This window comes from Sphaerodactylus townsendi, linkage group LG05, assembly GCF_021028975.2.
Source record: "Sphaerodactylus townsendi isolate TG3544 linkage group LG05, MPM_Stown_v2.3, whole genome shotgun sequence".
NCBI classification, from domain to species: domain Eukaryota; kingdom Metazoa; phylum Chordata; class Lepidosauria; order Squamata; family Sphaerodactylidae; genus Sphaerodactylus; species Sphaerodactylus townsendi.
The window spans coordinates 67,311,839-67,337,244 of record NC_059429.1 but is presented as its reverse complement, the minus strand read 5'-3'; the positions used below and the strand labels follow the sequence as shown (position 1 = coordinate 67,337,244).

General features: G+C 41.1%; 1 protein-coding gene across 2 annotated transcripts in view; it reads right to left on the bottom strand.

Annotated features, from left to right (window-relative positions):
• Nucleotides 1–21,886, bottom strand: part of RAB3B (RAB3B, member RAS oncogene family) — a 69,582-nt gene extending 47,696 nt beyond the window's left edge. Inside the window, exons 1-2 of one of the 2 annotated variants that reach the window (XM_048498971.1) lie at nucleotides 21,759–21,886; nucleotides 882–1,109 (exon numbers count right to left, since the gene is read on the bottom strand). In XM_048498971.1, the coding sequence (XP_048354928.1) occupies nucleotides 882–1,109 (228 nt within the window). In that variant the 5' untranslated portion in view covers nucleotides 21,759–21,886. Of the gene's footprint in view, nucleotides 1–881; nucleotides 1,110–1,998; nucleotides 2,027–21,758 lie in introns of those variants that run through there. The other variant, XM_048498972.1, reaches the window with a different exon arrangement.
• Between the last annotated feature and the right edge of the window lie 3,520 nt (nucleotides 21,887–25,406).

Below are 25,406 nucleotides of genomic sequence, written 5' to 3'. Positions count from 1 at the left end.
GCTACTTTTACAGATTTTTCTGCTCCATACAGCCCCTTGGGTTGTAGTCCACACTTCATCCAAGGGGTCCTCAAACCTCTCCTCCTGTCTTAGCAGGAGCTGCCGACCTTGAATACCCTATTTGGTTGTTTGTTTGAAGCTTTGTATCCCAACTTTCCTTGCAGCTCAAGATGGTTTACACGTCATGGTTAAACCATTACAATTTAAAACCAATATATTAAAACCCCAGATACCCCCTCTGTCAAAAACATACCTGCAGTTCAGACCCCATTAAAAGCCCCCCCCCCTTTTTTTTGGTAAAGAATAATAATAGTCCTTTTCCTTTATTTCCATTTGGTATGGGAACTGAATTGGTTTATATTTCTAACCGTGTTAAATAGACAAGGTTTTTAAAATTCATTAAAAATTAAATAGGTTTTTAAAAATAGTTTTGAATTCTTCTTTATTGCTTGTGAGCTACTTGTTTGGTTTAGATTTATCAAACACATGCAAGACCCTGAAGAAATAAATTCACACTGACATTGTCCTAGGGTTGCTAGGCACTTGCATGGACATCTTATTTAGAAATGATGGTTCGCATAAGTACTTTAATGTTGCCTAGGTTAAAACACAAACAAATAAAGTTACTGACTAATCTCGGAGATGTGACACTACACAGTTATGATGATGGAACAGCTATCTCCAAACAACTTTGACTATGAAACATAAATAAACTACAAAATGCTTAGAAGCTAAAGGTTCAGCAATGGTCTGTTTAAATAAAAAGCCAATAAACAAATGGTCTATGAACAATACACACACAGTAATCAAGGATCATTAATTCTGCTACCTCCACTATATTTTTCTACAAGTTCAATGATTTTGGAATCACTGGTACTTACCCAAATCTGTAGTTTCACTCTCTTGTCATTCCTGTAAACAGTTTTCACTTTGAAGTCAATTCCCACTGTGCTGACAAAGGCTGGTGTAAAAGTGTCATCAGCATATCTAAAGAGGAAAGATGTCTTGCCCACGCTGCTGTTGCCAATGATCAGCAGTTTGAACATATAGTCAAAGTTCTGGTCGGAAGCATCCTTGTGTCCATATCTGGCATCTGTTACGGAAGCCATCTAAGAAAACAACAGCACTGTTTTCCCCTCTGTGATTTAATTTATTCAGTCACAGAATAGTCATTGTTCATATCTCCAACATAAATCTGGCTCCTGCCCCATTTTTGTCTAATGAACTATAACTGACAACATTGAATTATGGCCACAATCCTGCAACAGGAGCTATTTTATGTATTTAGAACTATGATCTTATTTTACTGGCTATATAAATACAAGCACATACACAAGTAGGAATCTGCAAGGACTTTCAGGAGGCATCTCATTTTCTCCTCCCCTATTTTTTCCTCTTTCCTTCTCTGGCAGTCCACATAGCTTCTCCTGTTTTCCTGCCTCCTTCTCTCCTTCCCACCCACCAGACAACGAACCTTTAGCTGCCCCATGTCTTTCACTTTCCTTCCTTCTCTCTCCTAGAAGCCACTCCGAGGGAAACTTCTGCCCAAGTTGTACCATGTTGACAAAACAGGGTAAACGTGCATGGTGGGGAACCTGCAAGAACTTGTGGGAATTCCTCACTTCTGTACCCGCTCCCAATACTACTTCCCATTTCCCTCCTCCTGGCAGCATCCCATATCCTCATCTTTCCCTGCTTCTTTATCACCTTTCCTCCACAAATCAACCTAGTTTTTATCTGCTCCTCTTTTATCTCCTCTCCTCCTTTTTATTGCTACAACAGCCCTGTGAGGTAAATTAGCCTGCAAATGTGTAACTATTCAAATGCCACTGAGTATCCATATCAGAGTGGAAATTCAACCTGAGTCTTAATTTAAAAGACAGGATAGAATAAGCTCTAGAAAGGCCACAAACTAATCAGAATAAGATAAAATAATCCATAAATAAGACATGAAGCAAGGCATATACAGATATATACATATATAAAACAAATACTTACCAGAGTTGTTTTTGCAATCCTGGGGCATTTTCTGGTTTGTATTCTATAGAGATTTGTTTTAAGAACATAAAAACAGCCCCACTGGATCAGACCAGTGATCCATGTAGTCCAGCATCTTGTCCCACATAGTGGCCAACTAGTTCCTCTAGATCAGTGATGGCGAACCTATGGCACTCAGAGCCCCCCCTGTGGGCACGCGCACACAGAGTTTGTCATGTGGGGGGCGGAAAAACACCCCCCAACATACACATCTAGGCTGGTCTGGGCCACTGAGCACGACGTGTGCACACCACGGTGAACAGGGAGGATTCAGCTGGCGGGCCTGGTGCCTGTGCTCCGGGTGGCTGCTGCTGGGGGGGGCGCAGAGGAGGCAGAGATGCTAGAGAGGCACAGAGCGGTGCACGCAGGACTTGCTGGAGGCTAGAGCAGGCTGGCTCCTGCTCGAGCAGGTGGGGCGGAGGAAGAGGGAGCCAACCAGTTTTTTCTAAACTAAAACCTCAGCATTCAGGTTAAATTGCTGGGTTGGCACTTTGCAATAAATAAGTGGGGTTTAGGGTTGCAATTTGGGCACTTGGTCTCAAAAAGGTTCGCCATCACTGCTTTAGATTCCAGCAACAGGACATAAATGCTGAGACTTTCCCCTGATGTTGCCTCAGGGCACTAATATTTAAAGGTTTATTGCCCCTGAATGTGAAGAGTCCCTTTAGTCGCCAGCGTTAGTTTCCACTGATAATCTATCCACCATTTCCACTGATCGATCTGTCCCCTTTTAAAACTGTTTATGTCTGTGGCCATCACTACATCCTCTGGAAACAAATTTCACATTTTAATCGCTCGAATGAAGACTTTTAAAAAATATCCATCCTGAATCTTCTGTCCATCAGTTTCATTGAATGCCCTCAAGGTCTAGTGCTTTGTGAGAAGGAGAAAATGTTCTCTTTGTCAATTCATTCCGCCCTAGGCATAATTTCATAAACCTCTATGATGTTCCATCTTAGTTGTCTCTTTTCTAAATTGAAAAGTCCCAGACTCTTTAGTCTTTCCTAGAATCATATAATCATAGAGTTGGAAGAGACCACAAGGGCCATCATGTCCAACCCCCTGCAATGCAGAAATACACAATCAAAGCACTCCCGACATATGCTCATCCAGCCTCTGTTTAAAAACCTCCAAAGAAGGAGACTCCACCACACTCTGAGGCAGTGAAATCCACTGTCGAACAGCCCTGACGGTCAGGAAGTTCTTCCTAATGTTTAGGTGGAATCTCTTTTCCTTCACCTTGAATCCATTACTCCGTGTCCTAGTCTCTGAGGCAGCAGAAAACAAGCTTGCTCCCTCTTCGACATGACATCCCTTCAAATATTTAAACATGGCTATCATGTCACCCCTTAACCTACACTTCTCCAGACTAAACATCCCCAGCTCCCTAAGCCTCTCTTTGTAGAGACTCCAGACCCTTTACCATTTTGGTTGCCCTCCTCTGGACCCACTCCAACCGGTCTATATCCCTCCTGAACTGTGGTGTCCAGAACTGTACACATTATTCCAGGTGAGGTTTAACCAATGCAGAATAGAGAGGTACAATTACATCCCTCGATCTTGACACTATACTTCTATTGATACAACCCAGAATCGCATCGGCTTTCTTGGCCACCGCATCACGCTGCTGACTCATATTTAGTTTATGGTCAACTAAGACTCCCAGATCCCTTTTGCATGTAGTGTTGTCAAGCCAGGTGTCACCTATCCTATATCTGTGCATTTCATTTTTTCTGCCTAAGTGTAGTATCTTAAATTTATCTCTGTTGAAACTCATTTTGTTTGTTTTGGCCCAGCTGTCTAATCTGTCTAGGTCATTTTGAATTCTGACTCTGTCCTCTGGGGTATTAGCTACCCCTCCTAATTTGGTGTCATCTGCAAATTTTATTAGCATGCCCTCTATTCCATTATCCAAGTCGTTGATAAAAATATTGAATAGCATTGGGCCCAGGACAGAACCCTGTGGCACCCCACTAGTCACTTCTTTCCAGGATGAAGATGAGCCATTAATTAGCACCCTTTGAGTTCGATCAGACAACCAATTAGAAATCCATCTAATAGTAGCATTGTCTAGTCCACATTTCACTAGTTTACTTGCGAGAATATTATGGAGCACCTTGTCAAAAACTTTACTAAAATCCAGGTATGCTACGTCCACAGCATTCCCTTAGTCTACCAAGCTTGTCACTTTATCAAAAAAAGAGATACGATTGGTCTGGCATGACTTGTTTTTCAGAAACCCATGCTGACTTTTTGTGATCACAGTATTCCCTTCCAAGTGCTGGCAGACTGTCTGTCTAATGATCTGCTCCAGAATATTCCCTGGTATTGATGTCAGGCTGACTGGACATTAATTATTAGGGTCCTCATTTTTCCCCTTTTTGAAAATGGGGATAACATTAGCCCTCCATTGGGAGTTCTCCTGTTCTCCAGGAGTTCTCAAAGATTATAGCAAGTGGTTCTCAGAGGACTTCTGCCAGTTCTTTTAATACCGTGGGATAGGCAACATGCTCCAACCATCTTGCAATCATCTTGGTTACCCTCTTCAGTACTTTTTCCAGCTTTGCCTTTTTTGTTTTTTGAGATGTGGTGACCAGAACAGTACATAGCATTGCCTTTTCTATTCATGCCTCCAGTCTCTGGATTTAAATATTCACAGATTTGACAGGGCTGAGAATTAAACATATTGCTAGCAAATGCAGAAGTCGAATAGACCAAGTGCCAGCTCAGTACTTTTTTTGTTGGACTCAGTAAGTGGATACAACAATGCATTGTTTTCTCTAAATGAAAACCTGTTTGAGCACAGTTGTTCTCTGAAAAGACATTTATATAGACAAAGTTGGCTCCTTATTCCTAGATTTAGCAGTGATGTATACGTGTTTTAAAAAATACTATAATTGTATTGTCGAAGGCTTTCACGGCTGGAATCACCGGGAAGCTGTAGGGTTTCCGGACTGTATGGCCGTGTTCCAGTAGCAGTTTCTCCTGACGTTTCACCTGCATCTGTGGCTGGCATCTTCAGAGGATCCTCTGGCCACACAGCCTGGAAACTCCACAACACCCCAATACTATAATTTCCAGATAAACTACCTTAGAAACAGAGTGTGCTGTTTTTAGTTAATAATGGTATACCACATTCATTCTAAGACTGGTTATGAATATTGAGCACATTTTAGAGATAATCAATCTGCCTACATTAGGTGCTTGTATGGTTGGGTGGGGAGGTTTCATCATTAGAATTTACTAGAATTGTCTTAACATTTTACAAAGAGGGGAACCTTCACTGTACCAAGATTAGATGGAGCCACTTGGCTTCCAGATTGTGTTAAGTGTTGTATAATTTCCTGAACAGTGACTAAAATGACATATGTCTACTTAAGTGAGAACCCTGGGTGGAGGAGAAACTTTCCTTGTGACACTTTCAGTGAGGGGAGATTCTGTCACATCTTATAAGTCAAGCACCAAAATGGTTCTATTGTTATGTTTTGCAAAGTTCTCTAAGGCCGTTTACGCACTCGTGGTCTCCTTCGAGTTCAGCATACATTCCTTTCAGGTTAGATTCTCAGTTATGCACATTTCAGAACTCAGTCACAAGCCTTTATTGGCATAAAATAAACATACAAAATCAGCATACAAAATTTGCCCATTATTGCTCACAATTATAGACACTGGTACTAAAATACTAAATACTAAAATATATACATGGTCCTTCTGTAACTATAGGACATTCCTTCAGCTAAGTTAACTCACTTAAACGTCATCGGATACTGACAGAAGCTAGAAAAATTACTGCTGGCTATATGTGGTCATAATACATAGACATTGGTTGGTATTCATCTAGACTTACGTCTATTATTGTTAGCAGAAATTTTGCTACATTCTCACACACTGTGGGATCCATGTTGTTCAAAAGCATAGGTATCTTAAGAGCATCAGTTAGATTGTTATACATTTCAGAACTCACCATGCTTCAGATCAGATTCTCTGCAAGGTTTCCAAATCCAGAAAAAAATGGAAGTTGCAGAAACAACAAAGAAGCGTGGGAAGGGGGGAGTGAGAAAATGGTGGCACAGCTCAGCAAGAATACTGTGTAAACGAAAAAACACTGGAAAATCCCACTACAGAGCAAACAGCCTTGGGGTGGATTCTGCATGCATAAAGGGCCTAAGATTAAATTATACAACTCTTCTGGTCAAGTTGATACAAAGAGAAAGAATTTTTCTCCACAGTAGTTTTGGTCGTAGAGATCTTAAGTACAGTCAAAATGACTTACAGGAGACTAATCTGAGAAACCTCAGTGTGACTGAGAATAATGTTTGCTATTAAAAACGATCCTGCCAATTACCTAACCAATTTAATTCTGGCACTTATTCTCAATTTGTTCCTTGTACCATTCCCCAAGGCAAAATTCATTAGTTCTTGACAATATAGCCTTTCCCCATTTACTCTGTCAGTTTGACTCTAAATGGTTAGGGCAAGGTTCTTTGCCTGTATATTTTTCCTTAGGAAAAAGCACTATGCCCTTTTAGTAACCTAATCATAAAACCAATAATCCATAACAGTAGTAATATAACAATGTAAACAAAGAACAGGACTATTTAATAAGGTAATAATGCTACCAACCAACTGTACAAAAAGCATCATAGATGCATGGAAGCATAACATGGTTGGAACCATAAATGTTTAAACTAAAGTTAGAGAGTGGAAACAGTTCTTTGCTCTAGAGTATATAAGTACATAGATGTAAATTCAACTGAAATAATAAAACATAGCTCATTAGTGTTTGTGCATCCATAGGATGTTTTGCAATGCAAAGTATATGCATGTATATGTTACACATGTTTCATACCTGTACTCATGCCATGTGCCAGAATCAATAGATCTTCATTGTGAGGTTATAACCTTAAAAGGGACCTTACACCAGATGCTAAACTCTACTGTGAGAGGTTGAATAGCAGATAAAGCACCCTCACAGTAAAACAGTTCATTGTAAGTTACCCACAACCAGTGCACAGAATTAAGACACAAATAACTCCAATGGTCCTATACATTTATGGTCATATAAAGGTCATGAGACCACAGCTTCTGCTTCCATATTCAGAGTATATACTCCTCCCGCCCCTCCCTTGCATGCCACCCCTCAATCCCTCCTCTCCCCCTCCCTCTGCTAGGGTGGGTGGGCCATGTCCCGATGCCGGGGCCCCTCCCTCTCCTCCCTTGCATGCCACCCCTCCCCTCCCTCCGCTAGAGTGGGTGGGCCATGTCCCCACCTGGTGGAACAGGCTCCCAAAGGAGATCAGGGGACTTGCAGAGCTTCCACAGGGCCTGCAAGACGGACCTGTTCCACCAGGCATTTGGCCAGCCTGGTTAATTACATCTACCATTACATCTGGCCTCCCATGGGTACGAGGGTGGGGAGGGGAAAGGAATACCTCATCTGCACTTTATGGTTCTGGTTTTTATTGATTATATTGACTTGTTTTTTTACTGTTTTTAACGTATGTTTTATTACTGTTGTTCACTGCCCTGAGCACCTAGGGGGAGGGCGGTTAAAAAGTCCAATAAATAAAGAGAGAGAGAGAGAGAGAGAGAGAGAGAGAGAGAGAGAGAGAGAGAGAGAGAGAGAGAGAGAGCGCACAATGTCCTTCAAGACGTCCTCCTCCCCAACCAGCATTACCTTTGTCTCTTCAGGGTTCACTTCAGGTTTACTCTTCAGGGTTTACTTGTTCACTTTTAGCCCATTAAGCACCACAGGCACACAGCAATTCAGGACCTCTATTGGATCATCAGGAGGTTTGGATAGGATATATACAGCTGAATATCATCAGTATATTGATGACAGCCAACTCCAAAGCAATGAATAATTTATCCTGAAGGCTTTACACAGAGATTGAAAAGCACTGTGGATAGACTTGCACCCTGTGGAACCCCACAAAATAGGTCTCTGGCTTCCCTCTGAAAACCTTTGAGAAATACTTGAGAAACTATTTGAACCTCCCCTGATACCTACTTCTGCCTCCAGGTGCCTCAGCAAGATGGGATGATCTTGTATTGAAGGCTGCAGATAAATTCAAAATAGCAACAGGGACTCTTGGCTTTTGACTACACTCAGATGAAGGTTGACAACGAAAGCTAGCAAAGTTTTTTCTGTCCAACAGCTTGGCCTGAAGCAAGAATGGTTCTAGAACAGATGGGTTATCCATAAAGATCTGGAGTTGATTTGATACTGCTCCTTAAATCACATTGCTCAGAAAGCATAGATTGGAGACTGAGTGATAATTGGTCACATTATTTTTCTGTTGGGATGGTTTTTTAAGTAATGGACAAATAATTGCCTCTTTGAATGGTTGAGGGAACATGCCCTGAAGAGTCACTAATGTGATTCTTGCATGATTTTATCAGCCAGGATAGTTATGTGAATGCTTTAAAGAGGAAGCCATAACACTGCTGGGTAACTTTGGTTTGGGTAGAGATGCCAGTAGGAAGGTTTAGAGACAAAAAGGGTTAAGCAAAAATTTAACAGTGGAAAGCAAAGAAAAAGAGAGGGGAAAGGGGAAGGGAGATGAGCTGGTATGGAAGTCATTGCAACCCTGGCAGAACATCTCTGTCTTATAGGCCCTGCAAACTGAACAAGGTCCTGCAGGACCTGAGTCTCACCTAACAGAGAGTTTTACCAGGCTGGGCCATGGCTGAAGAAGCTCTGGCTCTGCCTGAGGACAGCTTGACAGTTCTGGGAGTTTGTTTCTATTGAACACTCTCTGGCAGATGTATCAAGAAAGGCAGTCCCATAGATTCAAGGGTCCCAAATCATTGAGAGCTTTGAAGGTAAAAACCAAAACTTTGAACCTGATCCAATACTCAGCCTAGAGCCAGTGCAGCTGGTGGAGCACTGGTTGATTATGCACTCTTCAAGTATCTATAAGAATTCACTCTGCCACATTGTGGACCAGATGGAGTTTCTGGAGCAACTTCAAGGGCAGCCCTGTGTAGAACAAGTGACAGTAGTCTGATCTGATCTGGCCCAGCCACAGGTGGAGTCTGTGCTAGTTGCCCTCACAGATGATCTCCATACTCAGTTGGATCAAGGTGGGTGAGTGCTGCTGATGTTACTTAATTTATCAGCAGCATTTGACAAAGTGAACACAATCTTTTGACCTACCTCTTGCTAATACTGGAGTTCAGGGGACAGTCCTTCAGTGAATGGTCTCATTCCTCCAAGGCAGGGGACTGAGCATGTCGCTAGGGAAGAGAGTCTCACCATTACACCCTTTGATGTGCTATATGTGAAACCCTCACCCATCTAGCCAGGAGCTTCAGGCTGGGGTGTCATCAGTATGCTTCTGTTCCCCCAAATGTTGTGGAATGTTAGACTAGGGTCCATTCCACACAACACAAATAAAATGTCTTGCAAATTTTTAAAAAGAACCGCTTTGGTTTTTTTGTCTGCATAGTGTGGGGAAAAAATCATTCCAGGGGAATGCTTCACCCCACCCCCAGTTCTCACTTTCTGTTTGTGCAGCTCACACCCACCATTTTCTGCCACTTCAGGCTTCTCCATGCCACCCACCATTTGCAAAAGGTTCCCAAAAATATTTGCTCTGCTTGCAGCTTATCTGCCCACCATTTCCATTTGTAAAGTACATGAATAAAGTTAGTTTTCACAGCCAATTCTGCACGTGTTGTTTTTCCTTTTTTCCTCAATGAGGTGTATTTGAAGCTATGATGGGTGTCTTTGAAGCTGCCATTTCGTTCTGTAAAGTACATGAATAAAGTTAATTTTCACTGCTGATTCCCCAGATGTGTTATTTTTCCTTTGTTCCCAATGGGGTATCTTGGAAGTTATAAAGATACATTGAAAAAAGAAGGAAAAACTACAAGTGCACAGAATCAGCAGTGAAAATTCATGTGCTTCAAAATTCATGTGCTTCAAAAACGAAAATGGCAGGTGGATGAGCTGCAAGTAGAGCAAAGGTTCATGGGAACCTTCTGCAAAGGGTGGGCAGCACAGAGAAGCCTGAAGTAACAGAAGATGGCAGATGTGACCTGCACAAACAGGAAGTGAGAGCTGTCCAAGTTGGGGAAAACAGAATGGAGAAACTTAGGTTCAAATCACCCTCAGTCATGAAGATCACTGGATAACTTTGGACTATTCTCTCTCTCTCTTTCTCTCTCTGCCTAACCTACCTCACAAGGTTGCAATGAGAATTCAGTGGGGGACAGCAGGAGGAGGAGGAGGAGGAGGAGGAAGAGGAAGAGGAAGAGGAAGAGGAAGAGGAAGAGGAAGAGGAAGAGGAAGAGGAAGAGGAAGAGGAAGAGGAAGAAGAAGAAGAAGAAGAAGAAGAAGAAGAAGAAGAAGAAGAAGAAGAAGAAGAAGAAGAAGAAGAAGAAGAAGAAGAAGAAGAAGAAGAAGAAGAAGAAGAAGAAGAAGAAGAAGAAGAAGAAGAAGAAGACTTTATTTACAGTCAATGACCAAATATTGGGGGACAGGAGGAACCATGTGCATTGCCCTCAATAGCTTCAAGTGTGGCAACAAATGCATCCACAGGAAGGCAGGATAAAGTGTAATTAAAATTATATGATGGGCAACATCTGGGTGAATATGTGTTTGAGATCAGCAACTGTGAGTGTTGAGCCTGTCTTGCATAAACTTATGAGACCCACCTGTTAAGGATTCAGCACACAAACTAGTCCCCTAATAACAAGCACATAGGGATTGCTTAAGGGAACATTTATTCTAGCTTGGGAAATGAGCTGAGAAATAAACTACTGCTCAGAATGTTCTGTGGTACATCAGTGAGTCATAAAATACATTTGACATCCAACATTTTTGTACAAGAGGGCAAATGATAAAAACAAATTAGACTGAGGATGCAGTATCCAGTGTGTCAACATATTTTCCTTCAACCAAACAAATACAGCACTTCTGCAGTCGACATCACCCTAATCACACAAAAGCAAGGCAAGTGGTAGTAAGGTCAGAGCTGAAAAAAGCCAGGAATGAAATCCATAAATAAATCCCACTTATGCCTCATTTATATTTACTTATACAAGCAACGCTTGCTAACAAATCGATGATGATTGACATATACATGAATCCCACTACAACACACGCAAACAACTGGGTATGCTTGTGAATTCTCTCCTATCACTCACAACATACCTGACTCGATTGCTGTTTATACATGTATGTATAGAAAAAAAATTCTGCATAAAGGAAGGCTCCAAACTAGCATGTGAATTAGTACATAATGTACATTATATATGTCAGGATATAATTGGTGAGACTCACTGTTTCACGCTCTTCCCAAGGGTTGGATCCAAAGAGGCCCTTCTGCTCACAGGAATCTTCTATTTATAGAAGAAATTCTTACATCAATGGAAGACTCCTTTCATAAGAAGGGCCTCTTTGGATCCAACCCACTGCTTCTGTTATATGACCTCAGGATTTTGCCTTCTTGGAATACTTTTGCAGAATGTGGAAGTTTCTGCAGAGTTATGCAGGAAACAGTCATCAAGGGTAGAATCCCTACTGAGAAATTAAGCCAGATACATCCCAGTTCCAAAAGAAATAGCACCTTTTTCATCACGGTTTCTCCCTCCCCACTGTAGCAGGTGTCTAGTGAAGACCTTGATGTCTATCGCAGTTTCAAACAATGTAACACTCCCCACGAACACATGATTTGCTCGGCGGATCTGTTGTTCCTCGTCCTGATTGGCTGTTGTTTTGAGGTGGGAACTTTTTAAAACACTTTTTTTCATGCAGCTATTTCACTACGTAGATGCATAGGCAGAATTTCCCCACCTTCTGATTGGCTATTGTGCTGGAGCGGGAACACTACTCCATCCATGAATGAAAATTCATGTTATTCTTCTTCTTGTTTCTATGTTTGAATGTAGCCACGCATAAACAATTTATCAAAATCATTGTTTTGTAGTTTTGTATTTATGTTCCTTCATAGCCATGCCCAGCAAACAAAAAAAGGCTGCGCTCTGCGCTCTGATTGGCTGAAGGTTTGAAGGGCGGAAACAATAAGCCACGTCTGTCTCCTGTTTCTCCCCACTGATCCAGCTTCGGAGCGTGATTGGAAAAAAGGTGCACTTCAATGCAAGTTCTGAAAAAATGCAGGATGGGGGGAACGCGTGCCAGAACCTGGATGAATCCGTGTTGGGCACTTAAGCGGTGGGGAGTTCTTGCTTAAGCCATGTTTTTTCGTTTGAGTATCACATAATAAATTGACCTTGGGGAATCAACCAAGGTCTCAGCAGCCATACTAAAGAGACTGACATGCTTCAAGGGTTTTGATTTCCTTGAGATCGTCCTTCTTTACTGAAGGAATTATCTTTTTCAACACTTCACTTTGGCTGCAAAGTGCCAGCATCCAAGTATTATGCTCCATCCTCACACCTAGGGGAATTTGGTTAACCTAATATGAAAAAAACCTGTTCCTTACAATCATCTCAAAAAACTGTTGTGTGCAGTGAGTGTCTAAATACACACCATCTACTGGCCATCTCGAAAAACCGTTGTGTGCAATGAATGTCGAAACACACACATGCACAAGCTATGCAACCAGCTGTGTCGGGTTTTATTAATTAGAAGGATTCTTTGAATGCAGTTTGGTTCTGGTATAGAACACCCAATGAAAATGCGGGTTCTACATACACTCTGAATAGATTCTTTAATAGTTTTGACAAGTTTTGTCTATACGCTCGACAAGTTTTGTCAAGTATTGACAAAGTTTTGTCTATATGCCTAGAATTAGAGGAACAGGGAGTTTCTTATAAGCAAGAAAAGATTATTGTATTTATTTAAAAAACCAAAATCTTTGGAATTTATTACAGATCCAGAGCATTTTGAAATAGAGAGGACTTCCAGCTTTGTTAGGTTTACTAGACAAACTTGATTACAAAATTGGATTAGTTGCCATTTACAGTCTGTATTATATTGTCGAAGGCTTTCATCGTGTCGAATCACAGGTAGAGCTGTTTCAGATGCTAGAACAGAATGGCAGATTTCGCCTGCATCTGTGCCTGGCATCTTCAGAGGATCTGAAGAATGATCCTCTGAAGATGCCAGCCACAGATGCAGGCGAAACGTCAGGAGAGAATGCTGCTAGAACACGGCCATACAGCCCGGAAACCACACAGCACCCAAGTCTGTATTATAAATTACTTCTTGAAGGCAAAAGATTGTAAGTGTGAGCAAAAATGCTTTCCCAACCAAAATTTCTTATTCGGTCTTAGCCATGACTTTGTCCAAGCCCAGGCAGATGTTTTCTGAACCCAAATCTGACAATATAATTTACCTAATCATACATGGCAGATGTCCACAGTTTTTTTGTGCTAATTATGAATTCTAGATGCATTCTGGCTTTGCACAAACAGCAAACAGCATGGAACTGCATATTTCATAATTAACTCCTTAACTACAAAGACACTAGCCTTGCAAGAAGGTTTCAGCTTAGGTCAATCCCTGATATGCTAGCATCCTGCAAACAGAAAGCTATTTTTCCTCCTCAAACATGGCCAAATATTTCAACATGTGACCCTCACCCACAGTCTGCAGAAGTACATTCCAGGAAGCACTGTACCATATGCTCTTTCTGCACATTTGAATCTACCCTTGGTTATTCATAAAAGACATGATGGAAGCTATTGCACAACAAGCTGCCTTGGTGGAAGGTCACCACTGTCAGCCCTATCAGACTAATTTGCATTTCTGATGCTTTGGGACTAACTTAATTCAATAAAAATGCAAAGATATTTTGTCTGGAATGACAAAGGATACCAATATTGCCAAAGCCTATGGGAAGATCTTTAATGACAAAACATCATCTCACTCAGGGATCCAAAGGATGTGGCAGGATGCCTTGTTTCTGCTGCTCAGCCAACTCAGCCTTGCATCTCAGCCAGTCAACATGTCTCCTAATTGCCTTTTGTGGAATCATGTATGGAACACAATAGGGATAATGAACTAGAAGCCCAAAGCCATACCCATACCCAGGGTCTTCATGTCTAGCCCATAATATAACTTCTGTTTTTTGTTTGTTTGTTTTGATCTAACTGCTTCCAGTTATACAAACTGAGATACTGGCACATAGTTTTTCCAGCCTTTCTCCACCCCGCACCAAGCAACACAGGCTCTCTCCAGGTTCTTCTCTGATGCTCATCCTTAGGCTCCTATGTCAGCTTCTGTGAAGACCTTTGTATACCAACCAGGAACTTGCGTATATATAGTAACAACAAACCTTGGTTCACAGCTAAATCCTAAGCAGTTAAGGCCATCTCCAAAGAAGAGGCCTACAGGTGAAAGCGGGTGATAGAATGCTGTACAATCAGGCCAGAAATGTATTAACAAAGCGAGATCAGAGCAGCAAAAAAGAAACTACTCTGAAAAGCTAAAAAATCAGTTTTCACCAAAACGAAACAGCAAACATGTGGAAAACTCTCAAAATATCACCGGGTTACAGTAAACCATCTTCCCAAGCTGAAGGAAATCAGTAATTGGCAGACGACCTGAACGGTTCCTACTGTAGGTTTGAAAACAATCTACAGTCACCTTTCTCCACAACCCTATCTCAGATGCACTCAACAATAGCCAAACTTCCTACAACTGAACTCCATTTCTATTGGTTTGGTGAATCCCTGGTGATCTCAGAAAAGGAAGTGCAAGATCTATTTCACAGACAGAAGCCTGGAAAAGCACCAGGCTCCAGACAAGCAACACCTTCTTGCCTAAAAGTCTGAAGCTGTCCACTGGGCCTCTCTATCTTTCACCCAAATCTTTAACAAATCAATAGAGATGTGTTATGTTCCTTCCTTCGTTTCAAACACCTTCCACTATCAGTCTCCCAGTGCCAAGAAGCTTCCATCAAGGAACTGAACGCATCCACTGGCTAAGACCAGTTGCTCTAAACATCTGTAGTTAAGTGAAAACTTTTGAAAGGCTAGTGATGTACCATTTGAAAACCATCAATGGATCCACTGTTGGACCCCTTGCAATTTGCATACCGAAAGTAAATAGATCGACAGATGATGCTGTTAATATGGCTTTGCACTATATCCAAGCAGCATCTTTGAATCAGCCAAAGACCTATGCAAGGGTCCTCTTTGTTGACTTTAGTTCAGCATTCAATACTATCAGACTCTATGGTTCTTTCTAACCAAACTAAACCAGCTAGCAGTACCTTGAGCATATTTGTAAGTGGGGATCACAAGCTTCCTAACAGATAGGAAACAAGCAGGTGAAGTTGTGAAAAATTAAGGTATCAGACACTTGTAAATGAGCACAGGGCCCCTGGCTGTGTAAGACTTACACCACTTCTCTTCTCTGTATACCAACCACTGCATTCAAAATCCATCCATCTGTTAAAAAATACTGAAATTTGCAGATGATATTAACAGTGATTGGTCTCATTCGAGACAAATTCCATGAAACCGTGATACAGACGGGAGGTTGAACAACTAGCCTCGTGGTGCCACTGGAACAATCTAGAACTGAACACACTTAAACTCAGAGAAAATGGTGGTAGATTTCAGGAGAAACTCCTCCCATCCTACCCTCCTCCTCACAATACTAGACAACACAGTATCAACACAGTAGAGACCTTTAAATTTCTAGGCCCAATCATATCTCATGACCTAAAAATGGACACCTAATATCAAAGAAAATGTCATTGCCAAAAGCTAATACAACAGCACTGTTCTTGCTACAACTCAGGTGCTTCCAAACTGCCCAAGGATGCTACAAGATACAGTTCTACAGAGGAATCATTGGATTCAGCCATTCAAGTAACCTCTGTAACTGTGTGGTTTGGTTCTGCAAATCCAACAAGATCGACACAGACTTCAGAGAATAATCAGGAACTGCAGAAAAACAATTGCTGCTAACCTGCCTTCCATTGGAGGACCTCAGTATACTGCACGGGTCAAAAAGGGCTGTGAAAAATATTTACTGACCCTCGTGATCCTGGACATAAACTGTTTCAACTTCTTACTCCTAAACGCCGCTACACAGCACTGCCAAAACACCAAGACAACTAGACATAAGAACAGTTTTTTCCCGAATGCCATCACTCTGTTAAACAAATAATTCCCTCGATAATGTCAAACTATTTATTATATATTTATTATATAATTACTGCACTACTTTTTTCATCATTCCTATTACCCATCTCCTCCCAATTATGACTGTATGACTATAGCCTGTGCTGACATTTCATTTTATTTTATGATTTTACATTTTATGTTTTTATTACTATTGATTGTTTCCTGATTGCTTACTAGTCCTATATGACAATCATTAAGTGCTGTACCTTATGATTCTTGACAAATGTATTTTCTTTTATGTACACTGAGAGCATATGCACCGGAGACAAATTCCTTGTGTGTCCAATCACACTTGGCCAATAAAGATTCTATTCTATTCTATTCTATTCCAAACTGCATCTACTAGCAACTATTTTACTGAATACATCAGAGGGAAAAGTGATGCTCACTCCATGGGCCTGGATAGGACCAACCACACTACCATTTGCCTCCACCCCTCCCCAAACTATGCCTCGAAGCAGCTGTCCCATTTCGTTATCAGTTATAAATTATAACTGCTTCACCAACATTTTGGAGTTCTTTAAGAAAGTGAACATCTAGACAATAGTGACACAGTAGGCATCATATACTTGAACTTTCAAAAGGGTTTTCACAAGGTACCTCGTGGGATAAGAGGATGGGTTCTCTCATGGATCAAACATTCATTAATGACAGGAAGCAAAAAGTAAGAATAAATGGATTGTTCTCTCAATGGAGTGATGTCATCAGTGGGGCCCCACAAAGATTGGTATGGAGGCTGGGACTTTAATTTTGTTCATGACTAATCTGTAACTAGGGATGAGCAATGTAATGATCAAGTTTGCAGATGATGCCAAATTATTCAGGAAGATGAAAACTAAGTCTGACTGTGAAGAGCTCCTGGACATGTTGAGTGAGTGGGCAACAACAAAGCAGGAGACATTCAGTGTAAGGTGAAGCACATTGGAACACCCCTAACTTCGTGTACTGGTCGAGGAGGGGCCTGAATTTGCTGAGATTGACTGGAAAAAATATCTTAGGGTCATAGCAGGTAGCTCAATGAAAGCGTTAACCCAGCGTGCTGCAGTGGTGAAAAATGCACACTCTGTGTTGGAGACAGTTAGGGAAGGGATTGAAAATGAAACAGCCAATATTATAATGCCTGTGTATAAATCTATGAGGAAGCCTCATTTGGAATACTGTTCACAGTTCTAAGCAAAAGGACACTGTAGACCTGAAAAAAGTATAGAAAAAGACAACCAAGATGATTGGGGGTTGGAGTACCTTCCCCATGAGGAAAGGCTGAAGAGTCTGGGACTTTTTAATTTAGAAAGCAGGTGATTAGGAGTGGACATGATCGAGGTTTATAAAACTATGCACCTGGTGGAGAGAATTGACAAAAATATCATTTTTCCCTCTCCAAAAATACTAGAACTTGAGGGCGTTCAGTGAAGCTATTGAGCAGTAGAGTCATATAGAGGGACTTTATGTTATTGGATTGCTGGATGCCACCTCACACTCAAATTTAAATTCAAATTTTGAATTTTTAAAATTGGACTAAGACTTGGAAATTTTTATCGCTGCTTTTATATATTATCATTTTATATTGTATTTTATATGTTGTGCACCGCCCAGAGCACTTCGGGGATGGGGTGGTATAAAAGTTTAATAAAATAAATAAATAAATATATACTTTACACAGAGAGTGATTAAAATGGCAGAATTCACTGCCAGAAGATGGAATTGTGGCCACAGACAGCTTTAAGAGGAGATTACATAGATTCATGGAGGATAGATCTAACAGTGTCTACTGACCACAGTGGCTAAAGGGAACCCCTACATTAAGACAATCTCTGAATCCCAATGCCAGAAGGAAAGATCTGGGAAAGGTTTTGGCCTCTGTACCCTTCTGTCAGACATCTAGGGGGACTATGTAGACAGGTTGCTGGACTAGATGGACCACTAGTCTGATGCAGTAGGGCTCTTCTTGTGTTGTTATGTACAATTGTGTTCTTGTTGTACAATTGTGTTCTTGTTGTACAATTAGTACCCAAATTGTACAATTTGTACCTAATTGTTGTACAATTAGTACCCAAATTGTACAATTGTGTTCTTGTTGTACAATTAGTACCCAAATTTGCTATCTTCTTCATTTTCTATCCTTTTCTTTATTAGGTGTTGTATGTTAAAGGCATTCTTTTGAATTGTAAACCATTTTCAAAACAATGGCGGAAAGGTGACATATGCATTATCAAATGCATTTTAAACAATCTATTGCCGAGTCCCCTGTGGAAGCTAAGATATAGGCAAATGAAAATGGACAGAACATAAGGGGAAAACTCATACACTACTTTTGGAGTAAGGGGGTAAACAGACCTGTAAGCAGGCATCCAGTGGCAATTTTGGTGACCAACATTTATTCCAGAGTAGGTTTCAATGAATCATAACTCTTCATCAGATGCCTGTACATCCATAAGATTAATGAATTTGTATTGAAGATTGATATTAAAAATCAGTTACTGAGGAGAGACATGTAGTAATAGTGCTGTTCACCAGAACATGAGTTACACGGCACAAGGTGCCTAAATAGACTTCAGTCTCAGTAACTGTTTATAACCCACCCTTGCTGTCTTGCTCTCCAGTATGGCAATGCTCCAACCTCAACCAAATCTCTGCAGTTCTTGTTCTGGAGCATCAGAAAAGAGAGGCGGAAAGAATAAACTTTCAGCAGCTGCCCTCTTTCCAACTGTATCAATGTCAATGTTTCACATCTGTCACAAACATATAAGCAATTCTGAAAACAAGGTATTTTCTGATCCCATAGTCTGCTGATGGTATATGTTTTTAATCAATGCAGTTGAAATACAAGTTGTGTGGTGCTACGAAATGCTCTGATTATAAACAGTTTTAAATTTGAGGGGGTGTATCTAGACTTTAAAGCTGGTGCCTTTAAGTATGCTGTAGAACAGGAAGCCTGTTATATTTCGTAATTAATAATGGCAAAATCCATCACTGCGATAATTCATCATAGAAATACTTTACTGAGAAGTATTCGAAGTACTGTTACTTTTAAGTGTGTGCACTGAGAGATCGTTTGATGCAAAGCTGATATGCTGATGATTTTATACACAACAAGATTTTAGCAGATGAGACAGATTGGGTTGGGCTGAATGTTTATGTATTTCAAACTACCTTAAAATGGATTATTAATGAAAACAAAATAAGAAGCCCAACAAAAGATTGAAATATCAACAGTCCATTGTTATCATTTTGTCTGTTTCTTAGTCTATCACACTTTACAGGAAATTATGGGAAAATCAGTCAACATATTACAAAATAAGGGTTAAAATCTGAAGAAAAGCTAAAACAAACTGTGCTCCTTCAAATCATCTTTCTTTCAACTCTAAAAACAATTTGTCTACCAGTAAAGCTTGGTTTCTCTTACCAAAGATTTTTAAAACATGCATTTATATTGCATTTATGGCCTCTAGGAAAAATTTGTCAATGTCCAAAGAATCAGAATGAATTTTTGTCTACAGAACATTACCAGACTAATCTGGAGCTCAGTGGTTGTTATTGACCCAGGTCAATGCTCCTCCATTATTCCCCTCCCCGTCAGAAGTGCCTCTATATTTGAAATGCTCCAAGGCTTCTATTGCTCACTGTGTCCCTGTTCTCTCACTGCTCAGCCCCTACAACGAAATCCTCATTGTATACATGCAAATCAGTTGCTTGCTTAGCATAGTACCTAACCAACAAATCTGTCTCATTTGCATCATTTTTCATTATAATATATTCTGAAACTGTAACCTGGATTTCCTGGCTGTAAATTTAGTTTCTGCATTTTGCAAAAGCTGCTTTGGTGCAATAGTAATAGAACCTATTCACAAAGCTTGCCAGTTATCCTTTATTTTATTGATTAAAGTGGGCAATTCTGGGTGGCTACTATCTGAGAATTCAGTGTATATCTGTGTATTCAGAGAAGCATATTAAATCATGATCACTGACTGCCAACTGATCACTGACAGTCAGTTCAAATTTGTCCTTCATTTCAGGACCCAGTGGCTTCCCAAAACAGTCTTCCCAGTTCCAAGTAACTTGTTATTCTTAAAAAAATTAGTATAGTAATCCTATGATGCTCCATAATATCTACAATCGCTTCATGTGGAAACATCGTTCAACATTAGTGCTGCATTAATGTTTAGCATACCCACACAATGCTCTCTCTAGCATATCTTGCTCTTTCCATTCATTATTTCCTATTATGCAACACACAAAACCCTTATTTATTTCACACAAAGTTAAAGTCTACACATTATGAGCTACTGTCCAATATACCACAGATCAGCCAAAATCAAAAGTCCCATTCAAAATAATGAAGACAGAGTATTAAAATAATTTGCGTTTTCAAAAATTAAACCAGTTGATTCGTTCACGTAGAAAATTCAAGAATCAGCAAATATCTTCACAATTAGCACTTCTGGTGTACATTTTAATAGAATAACTGTATAAAGCAAAGCAAAGGACCATACTCTAAATTAAAAGTAAACATAATTCATTATGTTCTGGTGGGTTTTCTGGGCTGTGTGGCTGTGGTCTGGTCACACAGCCTGGAAAACCCACCAGAACCAGTTGAATCCGGCCATGAAAGCCTTCGACAATACATAATTCATTATGTTTTCCCATTTGTTATGAAAGTATATACTTTTGCAGAGAGATGATTAATATAAGATACTGGAGGTAACAACTTGCTGAGTCTTTACATCACCTTTGAATTAAAACAGGAAAGCTTGGTCTTTTTACACATGTAACCCATTTAATTCAAAATGCCCTTTAGAACAAAGCAAAAAGAAACTGTCCCATTCTGTATTGGTATTTTAGATTCTGAATGAAATTCACCTGGACCCTTGCATTTCTAGACCTTGCATGGTACTAGGTAGGAGAAAGCCAAAAAAACCCTCTCCAAGTTCTTCCTCCTCCCGTATTTCAGAGGCAAAAATTACCAATTTCTAAAATAAACTGGTTGTGGTTCAGATTTGTCTTGACAGCGAGCCTGTGGAACAGATCTATACTGCATCTGTGGCTGGCATCTTCAGAGGTACACTAACAGACTTCTCTCTGTGATACACCTCTGAAGATGCCAGCCACAGATGCAGGCGAAACGTTAAGAACAAGATCTACCAGACCACAGCCACACAGCCCAGAAAAACCCACCACAACCAGTTGAATCCGGCCATGAAAGCCTTCGACAACACATTCTAAAATAAAATATGCCAAAACTTTAACTGGAAAAATCTGGAGAAGGGGTTGATCAAGACAAGTCAGTGGTAAGGAAAATATCCTCTGCATATTACTCAGAGGCGCTCTTGTTTCTGTAGGAGTTCCAGGACGGCACTAGAAGGAGCTTCCCGAGCTAAATCATTACTGAAGTTGAGCTTCGATAAACCCTTCTGCTGCCTTTTATTTCCCAAACCCCGCACTCTCCCAAGCGCTCTGCAGCTCTCCTTTCCTTCGCAGTAACGGCACAGGATCCAGTGGGCTTGTCAGGATGGACCACGATCCTAAAGGGGAGATCGAGAGAGGAGCCATGCCGGGGACCACCCGCTGGCTGGACGAAGTTGGGCAGAAGCCAGCCTTACCATTCGTGCTCTTACCTGAGCCGCAGGTGATGGAGCCGCTGGCTACACAAGGAGCGAATAGACAAGGAACAGGGGCTGGAGACTCCCAAGCAGCGCCGCTGGCTGCACAGACCTTTTCAGGGAAAAGTATCTGTCCAGTTGCAGTGGATCCTCCCCGCCTGGCACAGAGGACCGCCTCAGGGGGCGGAGTTTAGCAGATCAAGGGGGGAAAGTCCCTCGTCCTTTTTTTCTTATGTGTCGAGATCAGAAGAAATCATCGCAGAGAGGGCAAGCGACAGCATCGGTCTGAGCCCAGCAGCCCACACTGCTGAGGGGGTTCCTCTCACCTGTCAACTGGTCCTACTCATACTTCTCCCAACAGATACACCCCACTATTCCTACCACAACCAGTGCAGTCTTGTTTAGGCTGTCACATGTCCAACAAAAGAATGCAGTGCCTTTGAACATGTGCAGAGTGTCCTTTCCTGGCTACTAAACTGTAGCTACCCCTTGCCTTAAAAGGTAAAGTCTTTAAGGAGCCCACAAAAACTGATTCGAAAAGAGGAAGTATGGGGGCAACCAACAGCCATTATGTATCTCCCTTGTATATATCCCACCATGATCTCCAGGCACACATATACATTTATGTAGAATAAGAGCTATACACTTTGAGCCACCAGCTGACGCTGGCAACCTCTGTATACTTAATGCATACTCAACATGCTGAGCTTCACTATATGAAACCTAGCAACCTAGGTGTGTACACATTTCCCGTTTCCAGTAGATTTCAGCAAATTATTCACCCAGTCCTTCACATTCAGCAAATGCAGCTCCAGGTATGTACGTGATTGAGTTTTCCTGTGGTCAGATAGAACCTATATTGTAAACTACAAGTAATTTGTTTTTCACACCCATTTACTGTACTACTACTGAATTTGCAACATCCTGAACCCCACAACCTACTGTTTCCCTTTAAATTCAAACACAAGCCATACAAAAACATCACTGTGACTGTACCTCATGACAATAGATATATCGTATTTCACTTGTAAACAGCTGTTTCTTACTTAGGAAAACATAGTTGGTACATTTTTACCACTCTTCAGAAAAGATGAAAAGACAACATTTAGGTACTACACCTCCATAGACTATCAAAATCTTATTCTTGGGGTTTTTTCATTTTTTAAAAATGAGTGTTTCTAAATTCTAGATTACTGTGAACAGGCTCAACAGTACAGGAAACCATAGATACAGGACATAAAATAAATCTGTTGGTTTATTAAATTACACATTATACCTACAATGAGCAGACAAGCTACTCCACCTAGTGGTAAACAGAAGAGTATGCACTTTTTAAAGTTGCTTTAAACAACTTTCCAAGCCTATGCATTTATGCAGTTTTGCAAAATACATTTTTGTAAAGAAGTAATTTTTCATAATGTAAATAAATCCAGAGAAATTTCCACAACATTCATTCTTTCTTCTCAATAAGAATTTAAACCAATAGGCATGACAGAAAGAACTACAGTAGAAACATACTGCAGCAAATGCAAAAAATGATGTTAGCATATTACACACACTGAAACCAGTAACAACAACCAACTAATGGCCTGGTCCCCTAGTTCCCAAAGAACTGTTCTGGGCCAAACTCATATGCAAGTACATTTGTGGGTACCATCACCTCTAGAGAATACATCCATAGGCAACCATTCCAATAGAGCAAGGGTGTTGAACTTATTTGTTACAAGGGCCGGATATGACATAAATGTTACTTGGTTGGGCGGGGACTGGTGGGAAGAGACTGCCTCTGCTGGCAAGTCCACAGCAGCTTCACTAGCCCAGATCAGTTCTAGGGGAGGCGTGGCTGCCTTGGCTGCTGATCCTGTATTGGGGATGGGATGGCTACCTTGGCTTGGGTGGGGGGTAGTTGTCTCAGCTGACAACCTTGCAGCAGCCTTACCAGTCCAGATCAGCACTGAGGGAGGTGGGTGGCACTAGGGGGGAGAGCAGCTTCCTCAGCCGACAAGTTCTCAGCAGCCTTGCCAGCCCAGATCAGCACTGGGGAGGGGGCCTCAGCTGAGGGGCCCACAGGAGGCTTGTCAGTCGAGATCAGCATGGGTATTTGTGTGTGTGTGGCTGCAGTAGTGGGTAATTCTGAAGAAAGTTCGCCAGCCTAGATTGGCACTGGGGGTGATCCTTGGCACTGGAAGGGGTGGCTGCCTTGGCTGGCGAGCCCACAGCAGGCTTGCTAGCCCAGATGAGCACTAGGACATGGTGGCTGTCTTAGCTGGTGTGCTCAAAGTGTGACTTGCAGGAAGGGGGGTTCACTAGGACAGATTGGAAGCAAGGTGGGGTGGGTGTCTGGACTGGCCAGCTCACAACAGTCTCACCAGGCTGAATTGGGAGCGGGGTGCCTAAATTGGCTAGCCCACAACAGTCTTGCCAGGGCAGATTGGGAGTAGGGTGTGGTAATCTGAACTGATATATCAATTGGGATCCTGCAACAGATTCACCAGTCCAGAATAATGCTGGAGGTGGCCAGCATTAGGTGGTGGCAGCTACCTTAGCTGATGAGCCTGCAGTGGGATTGCCAGGTCAGATGAGAGGTGAGGGAGGTTACCTCATCTGACTCATGGACCTGATAAGCCCTCTCAAGGGGCCAAATCCAACCCGTGGGCAGCATCACTAACACACACACACACACACCCGAAGTTTAGGTTCAACATTTTTGCAATTCATGGCCCGTGTATATGTGTACTTATGTGTATATCATGTGCAACTACTAGTTTACATAAACAGTGCCTCCAGATAAGTTCAGCTCTGGCAGGTTCACATTGTTATGATAAAATTGCAAAGGGGAGGGTATTCATGTGTAAACTAGCCCTTAGAGACAACATCAGAAAACATTAATGCAGCACTCTGAATGAATTAATGTTGCAGAGCTTGTGTGCACCTTCTTGGGAAGGTCATTGCACATTTGACTCAATGTCAGCAGATCTTCAAATGAAAAGAAATGAGTTCGAGAGAGATCATGAAAAGCCACTGAAAAAAAGGAGAAACTGCCTTTTAAACTAAAACGCTGCTAAATTAACCAGAAAGGATTTTTTCTTTAAGCAACAAAACATTAAAAGCCTTAATCCTTATTAGATAATATTAAGAGGGATGTTGAACATAACATTTACCACAGAACATGCCTCTTAAAATTTAGCCTTTGAAAAATTATAGTATGTTCACAGGTGTCGCCATTTGGCTAGTATACAGTACAGCTTGCTTTATGTGCAATAAACATGTTAGGTGTTCAAAGAACAATAGTTTTTAGTTTAAGAGGTGAAAGTTTCTTTATAACCATAGAATATTTTCTTTACACATGAGAATGAATAATTTTTAGACAATGACCTTTCTATTAATTTTGCTAAAGTATAGCTTCAGAACAACTGAAGAGTCATAAAATTCTAACAAGAAGTTTTAGTGACATAAATCAGGATTATTCTGAAGTAGGTCATATGTTAGTCAATGGGACTTTCTCCCAGGAATGTGTTCTCAGCATTGCAACTATGATCACTTAATATTCAGTACTGGATATGAAGACTACAGATATCCTATGCATGAATTTCATAAGGGAGAAGGAAAAAGAAGAGACACTCAATAGGAAATCTACAATTTCAACACTAAACCCATGATTTC